This window comes from Fukomys damarensis, unplaced genomic scaffold, assembly GCF_012274545.1.
Source record: "Fukomys damarensis isolate Sample0158 unplaced genomic scaffold, DMR_v1.0_HiC HiC_scaffold_24, whole genome shotgun sequence".
NCBI lineage: Eukaryota > Metazoa > Chordata > Mammalia > Rodentia > Bathyergidae > Fukomys > Fukomys damarensis.
The window spans coordinates 66146078-66164619 of record NW_022900936.1 but is presented as its reverse complement, the minus strand read 5'-3'; the positions used below and the strand labels follow the sequence as shown (position 1 = coordinate 66164619).

At 36.2% G+C, this 18542-nt stretch overlaps 1 protein-coding gene across 4 annotated transcripts in view; it reads left to right on the top strand.

Moving 5' to 3' along the window:
• Kpna1 (karyopherin subunit alpha 1) overlaps positions 1-18542 on the top strand; it is a 91623-nt gene that overhangs the window by 69382 nt on the left and 3699 nt on the right. For all 4 annotated transcript variants that reach the window (XM_010617966.3, XM_019206688.2, XM_019206689.2 and 1 more), the window contains 8 exons: positions 5282-5413; positions 6516-6604; positions 6904-7003; positions 7857-8020; positions 9765-9843; positions 13819-13944; positions 16223-16350; positions 18326-18504. In XM_010617966.3, coding sequence (XP_010616268.1) covers positions 5282-5413; positions 6516-6604; positions 6904-7003; positions 7857-8020; positions 9765-9843; positions 13819-13944; positions 16223-16350; positions 18326-18504 — 997 coding nt within the window. The remainder of the gene's footprint in view (positions 1-5281; positions 5414-6515; positions 6605-6903; positions 7004-7856; positions 8021-9764; positions 9844-13818; positions 13945-16222; positions 16351-18325; positions 18505-18542) is intronic.

Here is an 18542-nt window from a genome sequence, read left to right as displayed (position 1 = left end):
AGTCCCCATGTTTATTTGAATTAGGACTCTGTTTTGCTAGCTGTCTCCTGGATTGTAATTCTGGACCCATCTAAGGCCAGAATCTGCAGACACCTGAAAACAATCACATTGACCGTGAGAGCAAGGGAAGAGAGACTTTGCTCAGAAAAAGGAAATCCAGATAACCAACACTGCAGAGAACAGAGCCTGAGCTAAACAGCCTGCCAGGAGAACCAGAGGGAGCAAATGAGGAACTTACTGCAGTTTATCATTTGAAATGCTTTGTAGGAAGCAGGAGGTAGGGAAAATTATCATTTTGTTTATGGTGAAAAAAATGTTTTTGTCTTATCTCTGGGAATGAGTGTAGTTGAGAAATACTGATTTTACTCCTGAGGGTAGCAGTTTTTAATAGGTGGTTTCAGAGGTCCAGTTCTTATTCATAGAAAAGAAATGTATACTTTTTTAGGCCTAAAATGAAAAAAGTGAGATGATCTTTTCCCATCTCCACGTACTGATGTGCACAGTTAGTATAGTGTGTTCTCAGACAGTGCCCCCTCCTGTGTTAACCCATGTAAACTATGCTGTCTATAGTTCTAGATCCCACCCTCATACAAATTAATAATCAGGCTGAATGATTTAAAAATGATGCCTCTGGAATTGACCACACCATTATTTTCACCATAGCTATTTCCAAGGCTGAGAAATAACCTACTTATTTATTAATAATTTAAGGGTTGTCATCTCCAGCTTTCCTTCTGGGCACTTTTAAGTATAGCATGGTATTCTCTCTCCAGTGTGACTAGTAGGTACCTCAGCCACTCTGAAAGCAGGGAGAACAAGAAAATTCAGAGACCTTGGGGCCAGGGAACTTCATGCTTTGCCTTGTTTTCAATAATTAAATGTGCTCTGTAAAAGCTTGGAGGGTGCCTCTTCCTATCCTTAGAGAGGACAGGGATGTAAGCTAGCCCTGATTCTCTTGCCTACTTACAAGGGATACAAATAATGCATCTTTAGAGTATGGCTTTTGCCATTTCTCTTTCTTCTAAAGATAGCCAGCAGTATGATATGAAGAGGAAATTTGATGGCTTAACTCAGAAATAAGTCCCACAGACAAACTTAATTTCTTTGTTTCGTAGCTAAGGAACTGAATCCTGTTAAAGGGTCTCTTCATTCTGATTCTGGTCTCTCAGATCAGTGAGGTACATCAAACAAGGGAGCTAAAAATGACTGGGTGTTGCTAACCAAGTACTCCCTTGTCCTCAAACTGAAGGGGAACATAGATGGAATGTAGGATTTTAGTTAAGAGCATTTCTTGAGCTCAGTGAAGTGTAAGTCTCAGGCATATGCGAGCCTTTGGTGTGAGATTGGGCCACTTTGTGTTGTGTTATTGTGGGGTCACTATTTGGTTCTGAGTCTAGGCCTAGCATCTTTGTGCTGTCTTTTGCAGTGCTAAGATGTTGCATTACCAAACCTTATAGAAGCTTGCAAAAATGTCTAGAAATAGATACTCCATTAAAAGGTGTAAGTTTCAAATAAGTTGGCTAAGTTTCCTCTTTTCCTACCTTTCTTGTCCCTTCTAAAAGCGAAATGTGATAAACTGCAGTAAGCCTTCACCCTCCTGTGCCTTTTCCCATTTTCATTGATTTCTCTGCCTTTCCTGGAAGTTTGCTCAGATGACTCAGGCACTATTCTCTGCAGAGTTTGATATCTGGGTTTATTTTTCTGATGTGAGCCTTTCTTTTCACTTGCTCTCCAGGTGAGCCTGGCATTTGCTAGGAACCAGAGTGGAACCGGCAAAGTGGCCAGCAACAGAGTCCTGATCCAAATGGAGAAAGGGAACCAGGCGTACCTCAACCTGGAGTGGGAAACTTGATAGGAGGTCAGAAGTACTTCAGCTTTGGATTCTCATTTTCCTTATTTAAGGAGCTGAGCACCAGAAGGTAGAGACTGAGAAAGGGGAGACAGAAAACATCAAATCTTCATTGTGCAGATTTCAGTTGTAGCCTTACTTAGCAAGATCTGGACAGTGAAAAATAATAGTGGAGTGACATTTTATAAGCAGTTACAGCTGCATAATAGGTTGTTTTCTTGTGTGGTTCCATTCTTAGAATAGTAAGGATACAGTAGTTTAACAAAAGGGAAGTGAAGATTGTAGTTATTTTGGCCACCTTTTCTTTACTTCAAGTAATACCATTTCTTAGATTTTTTTTTTTTTAGGTTACTGATTTTCCCTTGAGTCATGTGATTAATTTTTTTGGCTCTTTCTGTTACAACTTTATGTATTGTGTTTGTCATGAGTTCTGGGCTTTCCCATTTCACAGTTCTTTCCCAGGTTAAATTTTAATAACAGTACAAACATTTTTAAAAAAATAAAAATAAAAAGTGCAAATCTAAGTGAAATACCTAAGTATAGACTGATCAAAGAGAAGTTGTATAGTTCAAAGCATTTTAAAGAATATTTTTGCATGTTAAACACATTTTATAGTTGATTCTTCAAACGTTAACAGGGGTGCCTCTCTAATATACTCGTAGGTATAGAAAATTTTACAAGTGCAGTTTGATGAGTTTTTATGTGGTGGAAAAAACTGGAGTAATTGGCATTGTGTGTATTTTTATGCCTTGTTAATGCCCATGAATATGGTTCAGTTTTCAGTGGCCTTCTGGTTACACTTCCTCCTTTTCTGCTGTTCTTTGTAACAGAAAAATTACTTTTTAATTTCTGATTTTGAGTCTTTGCATTTGGAGGTTACCATCATTATATACTTCTTAGTAATAAACATAAATCTGATGAATTGTTCTTTTATTAAGATGTACTGCTTTCTAGCTTTTGTTTTTTGGTGCCAGGGAATGAACTCGGGCCCTTGTGCTTGTGAGGCAGGCGGCAGAATCCCTGAGCCAAATCCCCTGCCCTGATTTCTAACTTTTTTAACATCCATGTTCAGGTTGTTATTTACTTTATTTTTCATTTTCTTAATCATCATCTCTATTTCATTTTATTTCTTCACTTTATTCACTGGAGTAGCTTCTGAAATTTCCTCTCATTTCTTCTGGAGCCTTTGGTGCTAGACTTAGCTTGAACTCTGGCACCAATTAGTATTCTAAGTAATTTTTTTTCACTAATAACATTTATATATCTTTTAATTTTCCAGGTTATTATCATTTCTTCTGTATCAAAATGTCACTGAAATCCTTTCTGACATACATACAGATTTTACATACTATCTCTAGATTGAGATTTCTTACATTTTGCATTTCTTTTTACTTGATTTCTGCAGCATGTGATAACTGTTCATTGAACTTTTCACCTGCCTTCTAGTAGGACAGTCTGCTTTTTATGATCACATGATGTGGCTCTGATTTAACTAATTCTCCTAATAGACACAGGAACCATTTTAGGTGAACTTTTGTTTTTTAGCATAAATTATCTGGCATGCCACTATTTGAAATGTCTTGTCCTTGATTCTGAAACCAGAACAACTGAAGTACTCTCATGCCAGTGTCACAGGTATGTTATAGAGAAGAAATTATGCCTAGCCTTTGTAGACACTACAGTAAGAGTCTATAATGTAGTCCTTCTCTGACTGGCTGCTTAACATTACTCAAACTGTTAGTCACATTCTTGGGTCTTTTTTCTGGTTCTTCATTCATAACTAGAAAAGCCAGGTATTTTACTTCTCTGAATTGTTGTGAAGATCATTTGAGGGTATATGTGAATAATCCTTTGAAAGTATAAAGTGCTGTGCGTATGTAAAATGTTTTAATTTAGACAAAAGAATTCAAGCATTACTTTGATTAATTTATAGAAACAAATGTGTGGAGAGTTTGTTTTTTAGTGTTATTCAGGCCTTAATCCATAAGTTTCATGAACTTATGTTGTAACAAAATGTTATCAGATATACTGTGTGTGCTCTTTAAATGTTGTGGTCTTAGTGTGGGCCTCCCAGCTGCTAAAATTTCAGTACCTAGGTGAGTTGCCAAACCACATTATTGCACCTGTTTTTGTCACTTTTATAGGTTTCTTTGAACAGCCTCCTCATTAAGTGTCTTGTGTGAATTTGCTGTCATTCATGTAGCTTTAGACTGTGCTGATCAGATTGTCTGCCTCTTTGTTCCATCTTTCTTCACCCTCAGTGAATGATGATTTTGTTTTCCTTGCAGCAGTTTCCTTTTATTTAGAAGCTTAGAAAAAGTCAGAAGTGCTTTTTTTTTTTTTTCTTAGTACCAGGGATACAAGTGCATCTTTTGAGGACTTGTTATTGTTGTCTCATTCAGAGAGCATACCATTGACTTTTCTCCTGTGTTTGTACTACAGTGAAGGCTAAATAAAAGACAGAATGGGGGAAGGAATCAGTCTAAATAGAAATGTAAGCTGTCATTCTTGGATCCTCAATATTAACCTAATGAGTCAAGTTATTATTAGTGTGTATAGAATTGATAATATATAGCAGTTTTTCTTGGCCCTAATTTCTTTCATATCTTCTGTTTTTCATTGCTGTGGTAACAGATTAGCCTTTACTCAGTTCACCTTTTTCTCCCCTCCTGTTATGAATGCTTTTGGGGAAAATAAAAAGAACTCTGTACATTAATTTTGAGCTTTCTTGCTTATTGGAAGGCATTTATGCTCTGAAATTGTTTTATCTATTAATTGTATGCCTGTTAACTTGTTTTTCCTACTTAACATTTAAATTAAATTTGGCTTGCTTTAAGACATTTCACATTTTTCTCTGTGACTATTTTACACATTTAATACTGATATTCTTTCCATTTTACTTTGTTTATCCTTCAGAAATTTTTATTAGATAAGTTACGTAGTCCAGTGCCAAGGGAATGTAGGGTTTTCCAGTGAAATTGTTTTACATAGTCTTCCAGGCCTTTCCATGTGGGCAAGTGCTTAGAATTTCTTGTGACTCACTCCAGAGATAACCTGTGCAATGGCTATATTAATGAATATATTTCCTTTTAATCCTTAAGACAATATAGTGTGATACCATATTGATGTATATTTTGCTTTTTTTAAAACTTAAACCTTGGGAGATCATTCCATATCAGCATGTGAAACACTTATTTTTTTTGGTGTGTGTCTTGTGTTAACTCTGTCTTGATCTGAAATTTTAGACAACTGGAAGATTCCTCTAGGTTGAAGTATTCTGGGAGTGTTTAAAAGATTTAAATGTTGTTTACCTGATAAGTAATATGCAAATAATCTCAGACACTTTTCTTCATGTACAGAAACCTTTATTGTTATAAGTAAACAAATTTTTAAATTCTAAAAAGATAATGAAAATTATTTTTATTTTTATAGTTTGAATCAGCTTGGGTACTGACAAATATTGCTTCAGGAAATTCTCTTCAGACCCGGATTGTGATTCAGGCAGGAGCAGTGCCCATCTTCATAGAATTGCTCAGCTCAGAGTTTGAAGATGTCCAGGAACAGGTAAAAAATGCAGTCAATAAACAGAAGCAGAGGAGTAAAATTTTCCCCTTTAGTCATATTTAGGACCCGAGTTTGACTACTTGGTCATGAAAATCCATGTTTTGTAATAGGGAGTGTTTTAGAATTCTAAATTTAACAAAGTAGAAACTATTTTAATAACAGTGGGCACAATTCATTGTAGATCCATAACAGTGTTTTCACTCTAACCTGTATTTTATTTTATTTATTTTATTTTTTTTTGAGACAGGATCTTGCTGTGTAATTTAGGCTGGCATTGAGCTCGCTATGTAGCCCAGGTTAGCTTTAGACTCTCAGTGATCCCCTTTCTTCAGCCTCCTAAGTGCTGGGTTTGTAGGCTTGCAAGACCATGCCCACCTTCCAACCTGGAATTTCTTGAGCTCTGTAGATAGACTTTTTTAATCTACACAAGCATGACTGATATAAAAGCGTTTTGTTTCAGAATCTTTAGTGTTAGTGTTGAACTAGGAGGTCTTAGCGGCTTTTGTGCAGAAAAACACATAATGTGAATATTTTATTACTGCTAACTTGTCAGATATGTGAAGATAGATCGCTACTAAATAAGTATGACTTTTAGCTTTACTGAGCTTTAACTGACATGCAGCAACCGACATATATTTATTTAAAATGTACAATTATGACATGTCTGTATATACCCATGAAACGAACGTTTATCACCTCCACAAGTTTAATAAAGTTATCTGCATTTTAGTTGTACTTCCATTTTCTTTGCACTGTTTGCCATTTTAAACAAGCTTAAAGTATATTTTTAGATAACCTAGCCATTTGAATCTCTTCTCTGTACTAATGACTATTACTTTGAAGTGAGGACAGAGGTTCTCTAAAGGACAATTGGTTCCTCTTTTAAATAAAAGTTAATGGATAATCACATTAATTGCTTGTTGTACACTTAAGAATAGTATGTATCATGTTTCCCTAGTCCCATAATGGTGTCATTTGACTTCCTGATAGGATAACTACTGTTTAATTTCTTAAAGTGTTATCATGATGTGCTAGCATTTTTTTAAAGAATTATGAGGAACTTAAAGTATACATCTATCATTAATGAATAATTCTTTCACAGGCAGTCTGGGCTCTGGGCAACATTGCTGGAGATAGTACCATGTGCAGGGACTATGTCTTAGACTGCAATATCCTTCCTCCTCTTTTGCAGTAAGTTCTTCTCTTGGTGGATTTTCTGTTTCTGTTTTTAGTCACAAAAACATGGAAAGTTCCTCAGGAAGCATTACATTTCGGAAATCATTTTGGATTTCCTAGTGTTTTTATTGCATACATTTTCTTGTTAATTTGTACAGATCATTTGTGCACCCTATATACTTCAGTGCCAAGATTCTGTAGTTACATTAAAATTCATGAAGTTGTACTGTTCTGGATAAAGGACAGTTTTAATCTTTTGCCATCAGGGAATTAATATCCTTGTAAAATTCACTATTGTACCCTCATGCTTGTAGGTTATTTTCAAAGCAAAACCGCCTGACCATGACCCGGAATGCAGTGTGGGCTCTGTCTAATCTCTGTAGAGGGAAAAGTCCACCTCCAGAATTTGCAAAGGTAAGGACTGTGCTTGTGTGAAATTGACAAAAAAGTGCAGTTAAAGCATGTAGTAACTAATTATTTTTGTTTGTTTTATTTTTGGTTTTTAGAGACAGAGCCTCACTATGTTATTCATGCTGGCCTTGAACTTAACTGTGTAGCCCAGGCTGGCCTCAAACTCACAGTGATCCTTCTGCCTCAGCTTACCAAGTGCTGGGGTTACAGGTGTGAGCCACCACACCTGGCTGAATATTGTTTGCCAAAAGATAGTTTGTGATATAATTGAGAGTGTTAGTATTATCAATTTCTAGAGAAAGAGTGTTGTTTAATTTGGCCATCTCACTGCCAGTAAAAGGCTCTAAATTCAACTTAAAACTTTAGCAGCTTTTGCTCCTAATGCAATCTTTATAATACAGTATTGTATTTCCCAACTTTGACATTTGTGAAGGTTTCTTTACCTCTTTGGTCCACTAAGAATGTTTTAACAACAACAGAACATCTCCAAGGATCAGTGTGTATGAAACTTTGCTCCCTGAGATTTTTTTCCTTGGGTTCTGTCAAAGTAAACTGTAAGACTACTGACAGCAGTCCCAAAGACAGACAGGACAGGTCCTTGATAGTATCTCTCCAGAAGTTTAAATCACTCCAGAAGCCGCCACCAAGTGTCTCCCTGGTAGCTGCCTTGAGTATCTCATCTCACATCTTTTTTTTTTTTTTTGCTGTTGAATTTTTTGTTTGTTGGTTGGTTGGTTGGTTTAGGTACCAGGGATCAAACTCTGGACCTTGTGCTTGAGAGGCAGCTGCAGCGCCACTGAGCTAAATCCCTGGCCCCTCTGTTGAATTTTATAATCACACCATATTCTTTTTACAGGTTTCCCCTTGTCTAAATGTGCTTTCCTGGTTGCTTTTTGTCAACGACACTGATGTATTGGCTGATGCCTGCTGGGCCCTCTCGTATCTATCAGATGGACCCAATGATAAAATTCAAGCAGTCATTGATGCAGGAGTATGTAGGAGACTTGTGGAGCTGCTGATGTAAGATAACCTTTTAAGAATGTGTGTCTGTTTTCTCCATTATATTTTTCCCCACTTGCTAATACTTAAATGTTAGTTGATCAAACATCTTACTGATCTATTGTGCTTTGGACTGCTACTGTCTTTTGTTACTTGTTTATATTAAGTTCAAATATTTTGCTTTGGTTTGGTTTTGAGACAGGGTTTCTGTTCTGGCTGGCCTTAAACTCACTAGTATGGACTAAGGCCTTGATCCCTCAGCAGTCGTCCTGCCTCAGCCTCCTGAGTGCTGGGGTTACAGATGTGTTATCACCACACTCAGCAAGTTTAGATTTTTGAGATTTAGAAAGAACTTATTATGCCATAAGCAGTCTTTCAGTGCAAACACTGGGGGAAAACTGATCTGTGTAATTCAAGCCCGTAGTAGATGACCAACAATCAACCCATGGACATGAAAAGTCATATTGCTACAGGGGGTGGTGGTACATGCCTGTAATCCTAGCCCACAGGAGGCCAGCCTTGACTGCTTAGCAACACCCCGTCTCAAAACACCAAAAGAAAGCAAAACAAAACCAAAACAGTCATTTCTTACCTGTCTCCTTTATACCTTGATCTAGACTAGTATCAGATACTTACTCTTTGTAATGGCCTTGGTAGAGTGGAAGATTTACTCATGACAAATAATTTGAGATTAATAATCAAGTTTTTGACAAAACATGTTGAAGAAAATAATAATAAGATAAAAGGGAAATAGTACAGTTACAAGCAACTTGAAATTTAATGGAAGTAAAAAGTAGATGCACAGAGATACCTGAGATGTGTGTGGAGTGGACTAGATAAGTACAGTGTACAGAACACAGCTGAGATACAGCTGGCTCTGAACTGCTTGCAGATCAGTCACTAGAACTGTGGTGGATTAAAGGTAGCAGGACGCTGCAGGGCTCAGCATTCACAATCTGGAAAGTAGTTCTTTGTATCCTTAGCTGCTAGATTACATTTTAATCATTTCTTTTCAGTCATTAAATCTTAAAATAAGGGACCTGGGGTTTAGCTCAGTGGTTCTGCTCCTGCCTTACAAGTGCAAGGACCTGAGTTCAATCCTTGGTACCAAAAAAAAAAAAATCTTAAAATAAATGTGAAAAAGTCAGCAGTTTTAAGAAGAGGAATTAGCATTAAAGGAGAGAAATAGCCGCTTTAAGGAAAGTTAAAAGATACTGAATGACATACCCTGAACCCAATATTTAGTATCTGTGCTTGAATATATAAATAAAGTCTTTATGGAAGGTTTTTTGGAATAAGGCAGCTTGGTAGTTTACTGGAAAGAGTTTAACATTTGAAGTGTGAATTCTTTCATTTTCATATTAGTCCAACTGTTGACATCTGTTTTACCTCTGTGAAAATCAGTCCTGTAATTTTAAAAGGGTTGTCTAAATTCAATGCCCTCCATTATCACGGCAACACAGAAGATCAGATAAAGAGGAAATTAAAGTATGGGTGGGGGGTTCGAGTCCAGGTGATAAAATACCTGGGGAAGATTACTAGGAAAGATATGATTTCCCACCCAAAATACAAAAAGGGAAGAAGACAGGTATTCTAGGGGACACCAAACATTTTGTCATCAGAGGGAGATTTCCCTAATAATCAAGATGGGTGTCTTTTTGATGTAAAATCTTAATCATATATATCTATCTTTTGGATTTTAGCAGAAAAGGAAAGAGACTACAGATAGAACTGTTGGCTATAACGTTTCTTTTTATGGTTGTAGGCATAATGATTATAAAGTGGTTTCTCCTGCTTTGCGGGCTGTGGGAAACATTGTCACAGGGGATGATATTCAGACACAGGTAAGAATTAGTGGTGACTACTTTTTTTTTTTTTTTTCAAAAAACATTAAGTACAGTGAATTCTCTGAACATGTTTCTCCTTTTTTGCGGTATTGGGGATTGAACTCTGGACGTTACACTTGCGAGGCAGGCAGCAGTACCACTGAGTTAAATCTCTGGCCCTCTATGAACATGTTTCTGTTACAGTTACAGTATTTAGCTCCATAGTGGAACAGTAAACACTTTGTTTTACTACAGTTTGTTAAAAATGTACTCTGGGAGGCCGAGTCAGGAGAATCTCCCATGCAAGCCCAGCTTGAGCAACTTTGCAAGACTTTGTCTTAAAATATAAAATGTAATAAAAAGAATGCCCTGAATTCAATCCTCAGCATTGCAAAAAATAAATTTTCCTTTTGACTGTAGGCATCTACTTTCTTTTGATCTTAGCCAAAAGGCCCAGAAGCAATAGGCATCTACTTTCAGTTCATTTGGTGACTCTGTTGACACTTGTACCAGCTTTGGGTCCTATAGTGACTTGATACCAAGATGTATTTACACTGGATTATTCTAGTTCTTTCTCCTCTAGATGTCTAGTTGCATTGATGGTGATGCCGTAAAACTGTCCCCCTAGGCTTCTGTGATGCTGCAGTATTTTGGTTCTTTTCCTAATTGACCATTCATTTCGCCTTGCAAGGTCCTTTTTCTTTGTTGTTTATGGCATTCTTCAGGAACAACTCTTTGGCTCATTTCCCCTGTGTATCTGAACCTCTGCTACCCCAGTCTCAGTAAATAGCACACCGTTTGCCCATACCAGAAACCCAGGCATGTATTTGATTCTTCTCCTTTGTCTAACTTATCATTTATTGAGTCCTTTTATTCTGTATCTACTTATCTCTTGCAGTGCTTAGTTTGGACATTTTAGACAAGAACTTGAATGTTGGATTGTATTTGTGTGATATATCTGAGAAAATAACACACACTGATCATCTGTGTTGAAAATTGGTTATTTGGGGGAAGGAATGGGAGAGTCTTAAGTATATAGTGCTTTATGCTTCCTGAATTTTAAACTATATTAGTGTATTTTTAGAGAAAAAAAGTGGGGATAAATTCTAGGATGGAAGTGCTGCTCAGTGATAAGACTGCTTGCCTAGCATGGTCCCGGGTTTGATCCCTAGCCGCACACACGAAAAAGTTTCTTTTATTTCCCTTCTTTCACTCATGGTCCATATTCTTGTCGTATTTTCCTTAGATTAGATATGACCACTCTCAGCTCTGAGCCTCAACATATACGTTCTTCTTTATGTATGGAGCACTACCTGCCTCCATTCCCCACCTTACCATATTCTGCCAGTAATATTTGCTTATTTTTCACATCTTAGTTTTAACATTTTCTCTGGGAAGCTTTGACCCCAGGCTCAAAAGTTAGGTTCTCCTTTTTGTCAGCACCCTAATCATACTGTTTGTTGTAACTGTCAGGTTCTAGGTTATAAAATTCTAGAGGTAGTCTGAGTCAGATTTGTTCATTTTTGTGTTTCTGTTCCTACAGTCTGTTAATTCCTGGCACAATGTTTAGGGACTCAGAAGATATTTATTGAATGGAATGAAGTTCTGAATCTGTACATAAAGTTCTGACCTCTCTCAAGTTGAGTCCCCTGTCTCTGCAATAGCCCGTTGAATGTTTCTATTTGCATGTTTCACATTTGTCTCACATTAACTTCTCTCTACAGAGCAAGCCCCGAAGTCTTGATTTTTTCCTATATACTTGAAATTTTGTATTCATTTTTGGTGTCTCCTTTGTATAGCATGTCACTACACCTTGTTGATCTTATTGTTGTTAGACCCACAGATAGGATTACTTTATTTTGCTCCTTGTATTTTATTCACCCAATTTAGCTCCCTACTTTTCAAAGCAAATACTCCTCAGTTTATTCCCTGTGATAATAGCTTAATCTTTTTCACATTAATTTCCTTTAGAAAAAAAGTGAGCTGCTTTAGTGTCTGAGGTAAGAACCTTGAACAATTGTAAGGAATTTCTACTTTAAGATTTTGCTGTTATTCTTTCTAGCCTATTGATTTTTAGGGGTATAGGAGCCTTCCTTCATAATCTTTTGTTCTTATGGTACTTTGTAGTAGCCTGTCTCTGAATTTTTTCAATTTCCAGCCTTTACGTACAATGTCCTCATCCTTTTAAAAAATCTGATCTGCATTTCAAGGTCCACTCTATGAAGCTATTAATTTTTTTGTTTGTTTGACTACTCTTCTCCAGGTAGTCTCTTTAATTTCTGACATATTTACTTTGTAGACCTCTTTGTTGGCATTTTTAAAATTACTTCACTACATCTCTTATACTGTTGCTTGTTTTTTGGGTTTGTTTGGACTCTGGGTATGAAAGTAATATTTTTTCATTATAGAAATTTAATAAACAGAAAAATGTAAGGAATATAAAAGTTGCCCATAACTGCATAATCTGGAGATACATTTTATGTACATGCCATTTTATGTACTGCTCTATTCTTGGTATTCACTTAGCATTCAGTTATAAGCTTTATGATTTCCTCTAGGTAAATATCCTAGACGTAGAATTGTGTCAGTTTGTGGATTTTTAGATGCTAGTTGATATTGATCAGATTACTTTTATAAAGATCTATTTAACTAAAAGTTACATTATTTAGGGAGATGTAATTTATAGGCAGCAGATGGCCTCATTTTAATTTTCATTTCATTGTGAGATAATTTTCTATGAAAATTTTAGTTTTTTTCATTTATATAATACAGGGATCAACTCTTTCACAAATCACTTCACGTTGTGTGGTGCTTAAAAATTTTTTAAAGATTTTTGACATGAAACAATTTTTATTTGGTGAAATTTTATTTCTTCCTATCCTTTGTTATATGCTTGGATGGGCTTTCATTTTCCTCAGCTTAACTATTTACTGGTAATCTCTTGTTTTATGTGGCTTTTTGTTTTGTTTTGTTTTGTTTTACCTTTATTTTCCAGTTGGTTGCTGAGGTTGAGAATTAATTTAAAAAACCTGTTTTCTGACCATCCCCCTACTCTTATTCTGTTGAATAAAACTCCAGGCATTGGTGGAAAGGAAGGATTAAGTTTTGTGCATAATTCTTTATAAATGCCTGCATTTGTTTCTGAATTAGATATTAATTTCCTTGCTTAGTAACTGATTATTGCTATATAATTTTTCTTCCTTTTTTTTTTGAGACAAAGTCTCACTTTGTATTTCAGGCTGGCCTTGAGCTCACTATGTAGCTCAGGCTGGCCCTGAACTCGCAGCAATCCTCCTACCTCAGCTTCCCAAGTTCTGGGACGGGAGGCATGAGCCATATACCTGGCAACCATATGATACAAGCATTTTAACTTTATAATTTAATTTCTGGTATAGTAGGCCTCTTTCCCATGTATAATTTGTCTTATCTTTGTATCTCTTTGATAGCTAGGGTCATTTTTTTTTTTCTATATCCTATAGAGCACATGATATATTTCATTAAGCATACTTCATTAAGTATATATTGATTTTTTTCTTCTTTTTTGGTACTGGGGATCAAACTGAGGACCATGCGCTTGAAAGGCAGGCGGCAGAACCACTGAGCTAAATCCCTGGCCTCTAGTATATATTGATTTTTGAGTGGAAGGTAGAGAGTTACCAAAGGAAGACTACTACTGGTTTTTTAGTCAGTTGATATATTTACCCATACAGAAATTTCAGCTGTAGGGACAGGAATATGAATGAATAGTTTTATTGTAATTATTAACATTGTATTTTAAATAGTTTTAGTAGTTGGGAATATATGTAATGAAATTTATTTGATAATCAGAAATTCTTAACAGGAGTGAACACTTCTTTTATATATGTAAAGGAACTTACTCATAAAATTTCAAGGGACAATGTCTATATATTTCCTAAAATAAGTTACTTGAGGAAAGATTTATTTATATTTGGAATAACATAGTAAGTAAAACTTTAAAACTTTTCCTTTTAGGTAATTTTGAATTGCTCAGCTCTTCAGAGTTTATTGCATTTGCTGAGTAGCCCTAAAGAATCTATCAAAAAGGAAGCATGCTGGACAATATCCAACATCACAGCTGGAAATAGGGCACAGATCCAGGTAATCTCATAGCACAGCCTTCCTTTTTGTGCTTTTAGTAATTGATAAGATTTTTTCATTCTGCCTTTAAAATAAAGTTTTTATTATTGCTTTGAAAAGCACTAACTTCCTATGGTGTTTCATAGTCATTTTTTTTCTAGCTTACAGATTTTAAATATTCCCAATTTTTACTTAGGTCTTGTTTTTTTCTCTGTGCCTTCAGTATTTGATGATGTATGCAAGATCCAAGAATAAGTATTTTGTATTTTTAAATGTTTTGATAGACTTCATGCTAAGCAGATTGGCTTTACTCTTTCCAAGTAAAATATTTGCTTTCTACTGGACCCCCCCACATATTAAATTATTTCAGGTTTTTTAAAATCTTTTTTTTTCTCATTGAGTTTATTGGTACTAGGTATACAGTACAGTTACATTTATTATTGGGATCTTGTATTTACTAGGTACTAGGTATACAGTACAGTTACATTTATTATTGGGATCTTGTATCTTTACATGACAGGTCTTGGTTAAATTATTTCAGTTTTTCATGAAGTCTGGAGACCTGTTTTTCTTTAAATGGTTATGTACCATTTACTTTTTGCCTTTCTGTCAGTGGGAGAGTAATTACGTAGAATACAAGCAGTAGGCCAGCATGTTCAGTATAAGCTATGATTGAGATTGAACAGCAGCTTGGAAAAGATAGTATTTAGACTTCAGGAGACTTGGAGCTAAGTGGAATCATAAAGGCCATCTAATCTTACATTCTCATTGCCCACCATGTATATCAAAGCATCATAGTCTAGTCTGTAAATATATAATTATTCTGTAAATATATAATTACTATTTAACAGCAGGAATAAAAATTTTAAAAAATGAAACAGAGGTTCAGGGAAATAAAAGTTTCCTTAAGGACACCTCTAAGTGAATGACAGGACCAATATTAGGTGTCTTTTGCTAAACTTTTGACAGACATCATTCACTGATACAGCATAAAGAGTTCTTGGCCTGTAGAGCCTGGTTTATCTTGCTCAGAAAACTGATTTAGGGACTGAGTTCATAGCCATAGCAGTTTGTAATATGAATATAAGATTTCAGCTCTAGTTGATTGCCTGTCATCTCTAGGATAGGTAGAACTTCTCAGTTTCCTGATACAGGATTATTATTTTTTTTTTTTTGGTACGGGGGATCTAATTCTGGTCCGTGCACTTGTGAGGCAAGCGGTGGCACCACTGAGCTAAATCCCCGGCCTGATACAGGAAATTTTATTGACCCCATTTTACATTCCTGAGCCAACGTGAAACATGAAGAAAGTAATTTAGGAAGGCTACTTTAATGATAATATGAAAAAGGCAGAGTAAATGTAATCAGTCCAATTAATAATGGCATACTTGGTAATCTAAGGGTAGTGGCAGTGATCTTAAAGGACAGGAAGAGGTGAGCTCTGGATATGTTCAGCTGAGAGTGATAAGGAGACTGAATTTAGAATGACTAGATAAAAACCAAACTTTGTAGAAATACTTAAAGGGATACCTGCTGTATAGGAGAAATCACGTGTCTGAGACGAGTAGCAGACCTAACGTAAGCTGTGGAGTACTTCAGGCTGGAGTGTTGGTGAAAAGAGACCTGGAGAGGTGGTTACAGCTCACGTGGGAGAATGCATGCAATGACAGAAATGAGAATAGTAAAGGAACAGAATTGAACTTGTATGACTGTTAACTGGGGATAAAAAAAGTGAGGACAAGAAAGAAAAACCTCAGGGAGAAAATTAGATTTTAAGAACACAGACTCATTTGAGGATGTTTTCTGTGGCACTGTATAGCCTCAAATACTATGGGCTAAAAGTTAAGAATAATGAAGACTTTATTTTCAGTTTTATTTTTAACGGGATAGGTGTAATTAGTGAAACTAGTTTAAAAGTTATAATTAGTTTGTATTGCTGAGTCTTCCCATTGCTGGACACAATACTGGATACCCACAACTTAAAGAGTGGTTTACTTTGGCTCCTATTTCAAGGGCATTCAGTGTTTTTGGCTCCAAGGCAGAAATATGGCTAAAAGGTGTGGCAGAGCGAAGCTGCTTAGTTCATGGTGGCTGGGATGCAGGGCAGATATCCCAGGATCACGCTTCCGTGACCCACACACTCACACTCATAAGTATGTCCATGAGTCCCCTTGGTGGATGCTAAGCCAGTCACTTTGTCACAATCGAGAGCAGTCATCACATAGTATTAGGGATAATTTTTACTAATCTTCTGGTTTCCTTTAAATTTGACTCCATTTTAATTTTTCTTTAATTTCAGACTGTGATAGATGCGAACATTTTCCCAGCCCTCATTAGTATATTACAAACTGCTGAGTTTCGAACAAGAAAAGAAGCTGCTTGGGCCATCACAAATGCAACATCTGGAGGGTCAGCTGAACAAATTAAGTAAGTCCTCATTGGGTGACATCTTATAAATTAAAGGAAAAGTTATTGCTGTGTTTACAGCCCTTGTAGTACCTACAATGAAAAGTTATATTTGAGGAGTAAGGGGGGAGATGATCTTATTTACTAAGAGTGCTTAATTCTATCCTTTGTAAGATTGTTCTCAGCATCATAATTAGTCTCCTGTACATTTAACTCTTACACCTGTCATTTCTTTTGGCTGAAAGTAATTGTTATTTCATGCAATAGAAATACTTAACAGGTAGTTTCAGTCTATTTGAAACATCCTTCTACCCCAGTCTCTCGAGTGCTGGGATTACAGGCATTTGCCACCACACCCGGGTTGACATCTAGTATTGTCAGTAGAAAAAAAGTAATGGTGAAGAAAAAAATGGAACTTAGACACTCAGCTATTAATTTTACTAATTAATTAAATTAGGCACTCAGCTGTTAGTTTTACTAATTAATTTTACTCATTGGGAAAATAGATGAGAAAAAGGTTCCAAAGAGTGGAAGCACTAACCCCTTCTTCATAATCTAACATCTGATATGGGGCCGGAGATTTAGCTCAGTAGTATTGCACCTGCCTTGCAAGTACAGGGTCCTGAGTTTGATTCTCCAGTACTGGGGGAAAGAAATCTGATAATCATAGCTACTTCTTACAATGTTGCTTTGTGGGTCAGATTTAGGCATTCAGTAAATGCTTATTTTAACAGTACAGTGGACCCTTCATTTATGACTGGCTTGACATACAAACAACTTGGGTTATGACTGGAATTTTTTTTTAAACTCTTTTTTTGCGCGGAGCGGTACTGGGGATCAAACTCTGGATCTTGTGCTTGTGAGGCAGGTGGTGGAACTACTGAGCCAAATCCCCGGCCTTGGAATTTTATGACCAGAGTCTTGAATTACAACCCAAATGCTGGCCACTGGTACTTCCCGATGGTCTCAGATACAGATTTAATCCTCAAAGAGTTCTGAAGGAACATTACAACATCAGCTAGTGTCTCTAAGGACACTGAGATCTGCCTCCTATATATATACAAGGGAGAAACTTTGAAGGCTGTGTTATAGGAGCCTGAGCCGTCAGCTGACCTGTTTGAGTTGCAGCCACCCCTTGTGAATGAATTGGGTTCTTAATTCAGAAAAGGTCCACAGTACTCTTGTTTGGATTTAGAAGATAAAAATCTTCTCTACCTGGTCATTTTTACTTGTTTTTTTAAAATACATTTCTGCCAATTTGAAACACCAATAGTATATGTATGACTGTCCCATCTGGTACATGCCCCTGATGGTATGTTCAGCCCTGTTGTGAACGTCTTAAATAGCACCATGGAAAGAGTAGTAGATGAAGGCTACTTTAGTAAGTTCCAAAACATTCACGTCCATAGCATGCACTTGGATTATCTCTGTCTTTCCATACACAGCTTGAGAAACTAAAATGATACAAAACGGCATGAGTATCTGCTGAGAATGTTGTATCTTGTGTGTTGATTTGATTATAATAAATCTTGATTGCATGTTAAACTCTTATCTGAATTAAAAGAAAAAATACTAGCTCTAGAGTCTTCCTTGTATTTGTCTTATAGGTTTCTTACAAGTTATTTTAGTAAAATTCTAATCACATTCTAAAGATTTTACCTCTTGAACTGGTGCTGGCTTTTAGGAGACCTTTTAGAAGGGTGGCTTCCTATTGATACAAAAATGACAATCTAGCCGAAGTACAGGAATTATTTATATTCAGAGTGGGAAAGAATTCCCATTTTTTATAATCAAAAAATTGTGAAGGGAAAAAAGAATGAAGATATTATTAGAGAATTGGTTGTAAGTTTTTGTAGCTTTTTATAATAAAGTATAATTTGTATAGTTACTGGGTATCTGTTTTTCTCTCTACAGTGAATTTAATGACTTTACCAGTTTCATAAAAGTTATACATAATGAAATCCATCTGACTAAATTGTTTTCTGTATTAATTTAGGTACCTAGTAGAACTGGGTTGCATCAAGCCGCTCTGTGATCTTCTCACTGTCATGGACTCTAAGATTGTACAGGTTGCATTAAATGGCTTGGAAAATATCTTGAGGCTTGGAGAACAAGAAGCCAAAAGAAATGGCAGTGGCATTAACCCTTACTGTGCTTTGATTGAAGAAGCTTATGGTAAGATGCTTTGACTAAAGAGGCTTATTTCTGGCCAA